At 34.9% G+C, this 12,585-nt stretch overlaps 1 protein-coding gene across 2 annotated transcripts in view; it reads left to right on the top strand.

The window, feature by feature from the left end:
* Positions 1-12,055, top strand: part of Ret (protein kinase receptor Ret oncogene) — a 349,319-nt gene extending 337,264 nt beyond the window's left edge. Inside the window, exons 17-18 of one of the 2 annotated variants that reach the window (XM_083134370.1) lie at positions 1,372-1,556; positions 5,289-12,055. In XM_083134370.1, coding sequence (XP_082990496.1) covers positions 1,372-1,556; positions 5,289-5,743 — 640 coding nt within the window. In that variant the 3' untranslated portion in view covers positions 5,744-12,055. Of the gene's footprint in view, positions 1-1,371; positions 1,557-5,285 lie in introns of both variants that reach the window. The other variant, XM_083134369.1, reaches the window with a different exon arrangement.
* The last annotated feature ends 530 nt before the right edge of the window (positions 12,056-12,585 follow it).

Here is a 12,585-nt window from a genome sequence, read left to right as displayed (position 1 = left end):
ACGAAATATGAAATAACGCATTTTAATGTTAATTTTTCATGTTTCTGAAAGGTGTGAGGTGCATTTTCCTACCCTGTTTTGTCACGAAATGATGCGAAATGAACTGCAAAATACGAAATAGACTCTCAAACATGAAATTTACCGTTTATATATCGACGCGACACTTTCTGAAGCCTGAAGTATCCTGCGAGTTATGCAATTCACGGAAAATTGACTAATTCTGCTGTAAATATTTGAGAAGCAAAAACGGACTTCTTTATACAGGAATAAACTTAATATTCTGGTAATGATTTAATGTGCTATTAGAAGGGATATGTTTATTTTGTGTAATAGTGCAGTTTTTAAATCAAATTTGGGATTATATTCACATTTTTTAAAACCAAAATGTCATTTTATATGGCACCTTTTCACCGCTATAACAGTGAAATTTCATCTTATTTACCACTTTTGAACCCGAAATTGACTCTGCTTTTGTACCGAAATTTTGCTTTTTAATTTACCAAAAATATGTGCATATGGGCATTCCATTAATATTAAGGTAACTATTATACTGATAGTTAAGCAACATTTTCTTACAATCTCTGTGCAATGAAATATGAAACATAACAATGTTTAACATAACTGCTTTAAAAATACTTTTCCATATATATGAAGTAAATAATGATACAAGTGAACAATTTTTGTGTCATGGATGGGACAGAAGAAACTCTGCCTCTTTACCTAATAAGGAATTTATTTTAATTTATGTAAATTGTCAAATTATGAAAAATAAATTATTTAAGACAAAGAGAGGAGACAATCGAGCTTTGAATATTCTAGTGGAGTTTAGGAGAATATGTAAGAGTTATAGGAGAAATTAATTGCTTTTTGGTGCCACGGGTGGGACACAATAGAAAACAAAAATAAAAAGTTAAAATAAACCAACAATACATAAAATACCTTGTATATTCTAACTTAAATATGAATAATACTTGATTTTTATCCAAATGACAAGTCTAGATTATTCACTCACAACTGTGTTGCATTTAATTTTAAAAATTGAGATTCTTGGGCACTTTGACATGGATTGCCTCGGAACTACATATATGGCTTATGTATGGTTTGCTTTTCTGAGCATGTACTACATTGTATGTACGTACACTTATCTCCAGAGATCCAGAATGAATTTTGAACATCACATGATAAATCAAGCAAATTCACATTAGGAATATATGTCATTCAGTTGAAGAAACAGAAAATCATATGGAAAAATGGATCCTCGGATAAGTATGCTAGTTTTCAAATTTTGTCCTCAAAAATTCATTAATTTTGATCCAAAAATGTGCTAAATTCACATTATTTGCTGACATTTACATGTAATTTTCCCCTCAGGTATCAAATCATGAGACACTGCTGGGATGGAAACCCAGCCAATAGACCAACCTTCAAGGAGCTGACAGCTACCTTAGACAGGATGCTTCAGGACGGAATGGAGTACCTTGATCTCAACCCTCATATTGTACACAACCGGGCCTACTTCAACACTACGCCAGAGATAGGAGACGATGACGATGATGGTAAGATTGTTTCAAGGGAAAAGAGAGTCAAAAGCTATCTCCAGATAAGATTAAGAAGTATGAGTTTTTTTTTGTGTTCAATTTAAGAACAAATTTTATGATTAAATTATCTTCCTCAAGCCTTCATCCATTCCTTATTTAGAGTTTATTTGTTACTTGCTTTCTAATTATCTCACAGTTGAGAATCCTCATATGCAGGGTGAGTCAAGAAACTGGCTACATGTTTTATTACATGCTATGCTGACACTATTTGATTTATCAGGAATGGAATAGTTTGCAAATCAAATGTTGACAGTTAACAACAATACTTGCTATATTTATTTTATTATTATCAACTACTCTCCCTACAAAAGTGGGATTACGAGTTTATCGCCATATGATTAGTTTTAATAAAGGCATTAATTCTTTTTGTATTCGTGGAAACTGCCGTAAGTTGCGTTGTATTTAGTAGCCTATTTCAGGTCTGGAAGACAGGTAGAAAATGGTCTAAAATAGTTTCCTCATTTCTAATTTTATAATTCATCGTCTTTCTTGAGATGAAACTACTGATATAAATATTCAAGTTATAAGATAATAATATAAATGATGAAAAAAAATTTTGAAGAGTTTAATTATCTTGCAAAATAAGCATGATGTTGAAAGAAATTAATTTTATTAAGTATTAGAAACATCAAAAGTCACTTGGTGTAACGGAGTTCTCCTGTAGGAGAATTCTGCTATGTGTGCTTTGGAGAACACATTGCCCACCTTTGATATGTCTAGGACTTGCCATTTGTTCTTCTCAATAGCAAGGACAACCAAATGAGGCAGTTGGCATCCAGCATCCTGTCTCCAGCAAGGCTTTTCAAATGTTTCAAACACGAAAAGGTTATTTCACACGTTGCATTGGAAACTGGGATTGTTACAGACAATACAACTAGTGTGACCCTCTTAAAATGCCAATTTATTCTTTCCTAGGACTACTTTCATTCCATCTTTGTAACACTGAAGAGTTTTTGGGCCTTTTAGGGAAATGATATCACAGGAATAAAAATCTCAAAAAGGTTACAGTTTTCTCATAATTTAAGAAATATTCTGACCCTGGTGCACCTCTCACTCTACCAGTCCAAAGTATGTTTGTGCTACACAATTACAGGCATCTATGGAGTTCTTGGAAATAAGTTTTTTGATTTTGATATGTGCAAAGAGTGAATCTGCATACTAATTATTGAAGGGAGGCAAATCCTAAAAAGCATTATTTTACCTGCCCATGATACAAATATCTGTCCTGTTCCTTTCTCGCAATCTAACATCTGACATCGGTATAAATACTTTCACCTCTTCCATTTCCTGGCTTATTTTGCTGAGAATGAGTGGAAACATTGCGCAGATTACGCAGATTAATTTGTTTTGAATCTAATTTTGAGTTAATTTGCATTTTAATGTTCAAGTTCAATGCATTTGTGAATAATATCACCTCACTTAGAAATTAACTTGAGAAATTCCCTCTGTTAAGGTTTGCCTCAGACTCATCATCATCTCGAAAAGCAAGTCCCTGAATAGTAAGAAACTGCAATGCATCCACAACAAATGATATGTACTGTCGGTTTTCTTGAAACACCTTTGAATGTTTTTCACTAATTAGCGTTGCCACTACCCGTAGTACAGATGATGTTTTGTAGTCCTCAGAATGTTCGTGATGTTTTAAAGACATCCACATTTAACACCAATTTCCAGTTCTTCAATGGTTAAATCTTAGTTTAATCGCAACAATTACAGTCTTGTCGTTAAATGTCAATTCGACCAAAAAAGGAGGGTTTGGGAACCCATGTTCTCAGATTTTGATAAAACTTGGCACATTTAATCCTTCCATGGTGGTGAGTAACCACATACATACAGCAGTCCAGAAAATGGTGTTCATTTCAACCTCCTACATACACAACAGCACTTGCTACACCAACCACTTTTGACACTCCACACATGGCTCCAAACTGACATTGCTCACTGCCTGATAGCACATGCACTGTGTCATTACCTTTTCCTGACAGTGTTGCCACTACTTTATTTACAACCCACGTATTTTATTAATTTATTAGTGTAATAAAGTATGAATGTGGTATTTTGTCATATTTTTTTTCTGGAATCCTTATTGTTTGGTTAACATTGTTGTGAAATTTCAAAAAGATTGAAGGCTTTGTAAGGGAGATAGATTTTTTTCCCAAGGCAGTGCAGCCTCACACTGGAGGCTTTGGAAATGGAAGAAAGGAGGAATCCCTGAAAGTTTGAGGGGCTATAAAAATGAAACCAGACAAGTTAGAGACAAAAAAATGTATTTCGTACTCACCACCATGGAAGGATTAAATGTGCCAAGTTTTATCAAAGTCTGAGATCATGGGTACCATGGTCTGGTTGAAGTGACATTGAATGACCCAGGACCTAAATGAATGGCCGGCGAGAACAGCGCTGGAATCTTGACTGAAAGTCACACACATATTAAAACAAAATTAATTTTTGTTAGTCAAGTTGGTATATTAGCAGGAGAAGTGATATCATGCAGAATACACCACTTAAAAAAGGTGAAAATCGTCATACCCTTAGAAATGAATTCTCTAATTATCCCATATTTCATTAACTTCAGGTGGGGGGCGAAGTGTCTGACTGGGAGGGGGGCACCTGCCACTCCTCTGGCATCGTCACTGGTGGAGACACATCGCATAATGGTTTGCATTCTACTTTAAACTACAGGTCCAGTCCTAATTAGCCTTACTGAGCATTAAGTGAGCTTAAAATAAACTTAGGGGGGGGGGGGAATCCAATAATTATTTGTTCTTGTTAACCAATGAAGAACTGGCAAGGTTTTGGAGCATTATGCTGAGATAATGTCCCAATGCAAAAATAATGAAATATCTAAATAAATTCAGATTTTACTAATTTTATTCCATTGTGTGTAGTCCAAAAATTCCTCTATATTTACAGGGTTCCCACTCATTTTGAAAAACAAATTCCCTTTTCCCTGACTTGACTAGATTCTGCAGGTCAGTGCAAACCCTGTTGTAGTCCCCAGAAGCACAAGTTAGTGACTTTTTGCTCTTAAATCACATATTTGGAAACTAAGTTGTCTGTTTCGATGACCAAATGGCACCTAAATGCTGATCTGATTTCTCACACAATGTAACCCTGGGTCCCTCCCAGAATTTCATCAAATTATGCTGCTCTACAGTGCAATTTTTATAGAAACGAAATTAGATTTTCCAGTAGAGTTTGGGGTGATGAGTTCGAAAATGACATTAATTATTGTTACTTGGCTCTTGCCTGTTTTCATGTTTTGCGGAGGTGCAACTGAAGTCACCCACCAAATGTTGTAATGTGTGGCCTGCATGTGGGGGGGGGGGGGCTATCTTTAGCAATCGTCATAAAATAGAAAAAATGTTAATTGTTGCTAGAAATTGCTTATAACTGGATTAAATGATACGCTAAATATATTTTTCATTCATAGTAAATTTTTATGTGATGCAAATTAGGCATTTTTACATGATTTTTAGTGCTTCTTATAAACCACAATAAGCATATGTGAGCTCATGTGTTCCATAATATTTTAGTAAATGTAGCATTTTATGAGCACAGTAGTCACACTTTCAAATACAGATTTGACACCTTAAAAAATTCCTAGCTATGCCCCTTACAAAAAGTGGCTTATGTGGTTAAGAAAAGAATTAAATGTAACTCATTAATTATGTATACAATTTTCAGCAGATGAAGACTTGGGATACGGAAACCTGAACATTCTGAAGACGGAATCAAACTACCTTACAAAGAGGTCCCAAGATGAGAATGAGGAAGACGATGACGTAAAATTGGAGAAAATATGGTCGGACATCCCACTTACAAACACCCCCACAGTGTACTCCACTGCTCCCAGTCCCCTTCAAAGGGCACAGCTTCCCTCCCACAACAAGGCAGAGGAAGGACTCAAGTTACTCAACAGAAACGAGGATTCGGTCCCCACAAGGGGACCGAGTGCGGTTACGTTCAGTGAACCAAAGACGGAAGTGTCCTCGTACGAAAGTCCCATCCGCTTCAACTCCAAGGAGCAGCAGAGTGCGAGTGAAAAGCCCGTCCAATTTCTGTCTTCTGGAAACTCATTGCAGGACAGGGGAAGTCAAAATTCAAGCCCTAACAGGACAACTCTCAAAGCGAGTGCTTGGTGAATTATTATACATCGAGTTCATCCCTGAGTGTATTTTCGAAAGGATGCACTAACTGCATGTGCTATCATGTAGATCTCATACCAAAGATCATAACAAATTACAGTGCCTGCTGTGGGAAAATACAGCATTTGCACCACATATATGCTTCACACACTGAAATTTTTAGCTGAAATTAAATCTTTTTCGTGCAGGCTCATCTCCAGGAAGTTATCAACTAGGGGCAAGCTCCGACATCACCAACCTGTTGGTTCAGAATGAGTCAAGGCAAGATCTCAATAAACATTTTCCTGCTCCCCCCAAAATAGGCAATAGTTAGGCTTGAGTTTTTTATTTTATATTTTTAATCCTTTTGAGATTTAATAGTTCTTTATGAATGGTGGTTCAAATTTCTATTGTTTTTGGTTGTTTTTTATTTTTATTAATAGTATGATTTGGTATTGGAGTATGGGGGGCTGGTTATTTTATTGGATTAGATGTAATATCTTATTCTTTAATTTTACTTAGTATTTGAATTATTTTTTTAATAATGGTGGCTAGAAATAGTATTATGTCTATTTATTTTTATCCTTGTAGATTTATATTTTTGTTAATTATTTTATTATTATTATTAATATTAACTTTTATAAGATGATAATAAACATCTCTATTCAAGCAGGCTTGTTTCGACCAACACTCATCAATAGGGAAGTATGAGAAAAAGAAAAATATACACGAGTAATAATAATAAAAAATTCAGGAGTAATAAAAAGAGACAATAAGACACGCGCAGAACAATACTTACACATAATACTAACAGTAATGTTAATAAAACAGAACAGGATAAAAGACGTACCTGATGTGATCTACTGTCAGACAAAATCAGCATTTCGAACCTGCAAATGAAAAACTTTTCAGTAAGCATAAAAACATTAATTTTCACATTTTTACCCTTCTAATCAATTAAAATAAGATTAAATGGTAATTAGCTTCCATAAGCAACTAAGAGGATAACAGACACCTTCTTGGCATTTGAAATTAGGCAATTACCACAAAAACCAATCTAAAATTATGTTTACGTCAACATAATATGAAGTAGTGAATTCTTCTCCTTGACATCTAATATTAAGGCAGTCATACTGGAAAAGATGTCTACAACTAGTACAGTTAAAGATGAGGTCATCTGCTCTCATAATAGATCATTTGCACCTTCACCAGTTCGTAAATTAAGTGTATAAAAAGACCATGGTATTCACAAAGGTGTTTGCAGGATTTTATCCAGAGAAGGGAGGAAGGGGGTCAAGCGAGCTGCTTCCATTTGAAGTTATATTTTTCTGCAATGATCTCTACCAGTCTTACTTATATTTATCAGTCCTTTATAATAATTAATGCAAATTAATATGAAATGAAATTATATGTGAGAAATATAACATTTAAGTTGACAATTTTCAGGAGGGAGGTAAGTAAAAATTCTCCTCTGGTTGCACATGGAAATTCATTAACAAACTATTACGATATTGTTTTATGACACGTTTTGCTAAAAAAAAAAAAAAAAAACATGCATTATTAATCTAACATAACTTAGCCAGACAGTATCTACAACCATTTTTATTTGTACAAAGGCACTTTACACAGTCTTCATATGAAGTGGTATGGATATACATGATACGCAAGCAATAAGTGCACAGTAAAATTAAATAAGCTGCTCCTTTGACTGTGTAAAATTGTTACTAATATATTTTACACAATATCAATGGCATAGTCATAACTTGTATAGATGTATGCCACTTACTAAGACTTATTTTTGTACAAAAGAAAATAAACCCTATAACTAGCATCCATATAATGTATAGAATAATTTAGTATTAGTGTAAAAACTAATGAAAAGTGTAAATATTCTAAATGGCCTATATGGAAACAATAAGTTGTTTTCTTCTGACTTGTTTTTGGTGCTTTGATGGGCCGAAACCTATGTCGTGGAAATCATCACATACTAATGTCTGTGATGTATTTCTCATTTTGTTTATCATTGTTGTTGCAATTTTTATTCAATGACACGTTCGCTGCCACCTAAAAAATGTACACTTTTGTCAGGGGCCGATTAATGCTGTTATGAAATTTTGCTTATTTGTAGCATAAAATACATTGATTTACATAAAATACATTGTAAATTTGCAACTTTCATGTAAATTTTACAATCACGTACTAGTGCATCATCAGCATATAGTATGATTTTTTGTTACTCTGTGCCACATGACGCATATTGTCACTTTCACTTTCTATTTTGCACTGGCTGCAGTTTGCACTTAGTTCTAATTCTTATAACGATGCCAGATTATCATCTTTAGTTGCAATTGTTTCTTCTGCTCTTGATCTTTTAGCACAAGAGGGACCCGCATCTAATCCTTCCGAGGCCCCCCATTTTCTTGCAGCTGATTGAAATGCCACGTAATTGTAGTTCTCTTCCCTAGTCCATTGTGCTGACAACAAAACTATTGGCACAGGAAATAACAATTCTAATGTTTCAAACTAACAATGGTACCAAGAATAAAAAAAAAGGAAACAATTTCTTTACTATCAAACAATGTATTGATGCATGAGTAAGAAACAAAATAGAAGGAACTATAATGCCATTCGATTCAACAATGTAAAGATAGACGTGCAAAAGAGCAAAAAAGCTAATGTTTACTGCAATCAATCCTTCAACAAGGTGCATCAAAGGAACACAGCTACAACCCCATATGATGCATAAATGCATCACCGGCAGCGAACGTGTTAACATTCTGTTTGTAAACTAAGACAAATGTGAAATTTGCTTATAAAGCTGAAACTGTATTGAGAAAAGTACTAAGATTATCTTTAACATGTTATGGTGCTTTCCAAATATAAAAAATGCCTATCGATTCTTGGGCATAATGGTAAAGTTAACTTTCACAGCCATAATTATGTTTAGAAGCATAATTATTATTAGCTAGCATGAAACAAACAAAAAATATCAATAGTTAATGCAATTAATACTATTTTAACTCTGAATCACTGGCAAAACTTTAGACATAGTTAATAGCTAATAAAAAGAATTGAAATACATTACATGAACAGTATTAAAGAAATACGGTTTCTCAAGTTTATTATTAATTATAGTCCAACAGAAAAATGCCAATGCAACAACTCACCATACTCCTCTACTGTTAACTTCATTGAGAATATACATACAAATAACAGCTTTATCCAGATAGAACACATTGTTACATCATAACGAGTAGTTCATAACATCATGGCTAAGATTCCAGAAAGTTGTTTATTCCATAATTCCAAAACAGTGTTGCAGGTTCATTGTAATGTAATCCTCCTAAAAAAAATATTTTCATACATATAAAGAACTTTTCATTACAATATGAATGATGAAATATGAAAAATGTTCATGATGGTTCAATTTTCAATGTTGTTACATCAGATTGTTATGCCTGTTAAATAAAGCAACCCAAAATAATTGCAACTGTAAATGAATTGATTAAAATGTTGGAACTATCAATCCACATGTCAATATTCAAACAAATTATCTGTTGTTGCAATTATTATATATGCATATCAAAATATGTTTCAGTACAAAAGTATGAGTAATATTTGCTCATCTGATCGAAAAATATCAAAACACAATTAATGTTTCTCTCCCTCTTATGCTTTGAAAATGACACCAAAACAGTGGTCTGTATATGCTTCTCTTGTGCAAACAATTATACACACTTGCATACAGTAAAGCAAGTGGGCACAACAGTGATCAAAATTAAACATGATGAAAAAATTATCTTGGGCTATCGACCAGGTGAGTTGTGGGAAGGATTCCAAGCTCTCGAGAGCTAACACCACTCATCTTTAGGGTAGAAGTGCAGTGCTCAGTGTTAACCCTTGTATGTGTGTGTTTGGAGATAAGAGGTTCCTGGTGAGACTGTGTGCTTCATTCCTTGCCAGTGAGAGTTTGGAGTTGAGATGGGAATTTGAACACTTGGTTGCCATGTTCACAGCGGAGGAGAGGGAAAGCCAATGACACACAAAGAGCAGGTATTCCTTGATGGCTTGTGGGAAAGAACTTGCCCTCCAAGGCTTGCATAGCTAAATAATATCATTTGCTTTTCCTTTCGAAGAACTTGTGCAACAACTCAGTCAGTTGCCATGTTTGAACCAAGCATACATTTGACAACAACAGTATGCAGGTGACAGACCACTCAGGGAGCAGGAACTGAACAGAGGTGATAAGGTCAACTGTCACAGCAGAGCATAGTTCAATCTCCATGAGGTTCTGTGAAGTGCATACAGAGTTGGCATCCATAATGTTACGTTGCTCCACAGTCCCTATTCATACCAAAGAGAAACTTTACATGTTTTAATGCTTTCACTATACACTTATATTTACCCTAATAAAGACAACTGCTCAAAGAAGCTAAAATACATGGTGTTCACAAAGTGTCTGACACGTTTCAATTATTAATAAATTAGAAACTAATGAAGATATAAATAAACTTGTGGCAATGATAAATAGATAAACTCAAAAAGTTTTATGTCCTTCATCAGAACACTTCTACTTGTGTATGTGCTCCTTTTGTCGATGGAGAATGTCAAGACGATAATAGATTTCTTATTACATTTGGATCAGCATGCCGACATCCACAGTGGCTATCGCATTGTTTATTCTTGCTTTCAGTTCATCAATGTTCATCACTTCTATAAAGTTCTGCAACATTGTTCATCGTGTTTTGAACGAAAGCTTTCCAGGAAGATGGATTTGACTTGGCGGTCCGAATCCTTGGCCCTGAAGGTCACCTGCCACAACCCCACTGGATTTTCTTTCCTCTGGAGATATATAACAGACATTGTTTTTAGGCAAAAGTGCGACAAACAAAAGCACATATAGAAGTGTACTGATACAGGATAAAACCTTTTGAGTCTATCTATCTATCATTGCTAGCAGTTTATTTGTATCTTCATTAGATTCTAATTTATTAATAATTTAAATGTGTCAGACACTTTGTGTACACCCTGTATATATTGCCAATCAATTAAGTTGACTATTCTTTCATCCTGTGACATGTTCAAATAAAGCTGAAGCATAATTTAATTCAATTAATTATATCTTTGCTGTGATAGAATTCACAAGAAATCTTAACACTGCAAAATGAAACAGAAATCAGCTTCAAACAAGTGTTCTCGAGTTAAGTTATTATCCAATTGAATGGATATAAAAGAAAACAACAGGGCAGTATGCCAAGTGTTTATTTTGTGCTGGGAGCTGTGTGAATGCAATTGCAAATATGTTTTCGGAGGGCAGCATAGGCACCAGTGACGATTTAGCCAAAATGTCTAGTTTGCTTGTGAATTCTAACTCTCTGGCATTCATAAACCTGAAGGTTCATTGCTGCAGCAATGTAGGTTTTCCATTTGTTCCTACCTTGGACAAGACCAATCAACTTTTGACCATCCTGCAAATATCCTTCAAGTCCATCTTGGTTTTCCAACATACCTTTTCCATCACATTTCCCAACAAGAACCCTGAATGCAGCATGCAGTGACATGCCCAAGGGGGAGTGGGGTCAAAAGCCCATCCCTTTGACGCAGTATTCCTAAAAATATATATCAAAGGCAGGAAAAGATGGTAAAATGAGGACTGACTACTAAAAAAAATGTACGTAGCCCCCACCCTTTCAAAAATTCTGGGCATGCTACTGCCAGCATGACAGAAAATCTCAAAGAATTGTAGTATTGATATGCAGTAGATCAGGTGAGCAAATTTGATTCTCGGTAGAACATTCACAACTAGTGAAAAAGACTTGAAGATTCCAGCCACTGTACATAATTATCGAAATTAGTGTAACACAATTATCATCGATAGTAGCATGCCAAGACATTTTGTAAGTGGGAAGTGGGGGTACATTGACCTTCTTTAGTCGCCAATACATTACTTTCCATAATTCAGCACAACAAGCATTCCAATGATGTTACATACCCCACTACCCTTTTTACAAGACATGCCACTGACCATCAATGTTAACAATCAGAACCTTTTCCATGTAATGTTCTCTACAATTGTGTACCTACATTTATTTCATGTACATGTAGGTTGTCCACTGCATGTTATTTCATCTCTGTACATAAACATTTATAGTACTTCGTGTCATTATAGTCTTGCATGGCATGTAAATATCTGGACATTACCACTGTGAGGGAAAAACATTCTCTATATTTTGAAAAGGTTTCACTGCAAGAATATTGTCTGCTAATAATGTGATAATATATGTTGATATGATGTATATATTACATGTGATAAATACATTTTTTCAAGTGCTGTTGATCTTTGCATTTTGATTTCAATTCCATTGAACGTAAAGGACGTTTCACACTGAAGTGACAAGTGGCAAGAACCAATCAATAGTAAAGTTTCACACTGTATAATCATGCAGTCAATTCATCTCGCTATTCACTTTGAAGTGAAATCTCCCTAAGGTTCCTACCGCCAAGAAAATTTCTCCTGAAAGTACACTACAAAAAGTTTTCCAGACTGAACTTTCATCAAAACTTGCAAAGGTGCCTCACTGATGTGAAGATTGATTACTGAGCAGGGATAGAAATTTGTGAAAATTATTGTAAGACCTAGAATTCCAGTTTTATTTAAATAAACAGTGTAATACGTAAAATATGTAAAGGTAAAGTATAGTGCTCCCGTATGCTTTGCACCATGCCATGAAGGAGTATAGGGGTGATGTGATCAGCACCATTACCCCCAGAGTTTCCTCCAGGTACCCACTTTATACGATGCTGGGTGGATGCCGAAGTCTCTTGAACAGGTGGAAAAAAAACCATCGGGATCGAACCCA

This window comes from Lepisma saccharinum, chromosome 13 (assembly GCF_977018435.1).
Source record: "Lepisma saccharinum chromosome 13, izLepSacc3.1, whole genome shotgun sequence".
In the NCBI taxonomy this organism is placed as follows: Eukaryota; Metazoa; Arthropoda; class Insecta; order Zygentoma; family Lepismatidae; genus Lepisma; species Lepisma saccharinum.
This window is presented reverse-complemented; position numbering and strand designations above follow the sequence as displayed.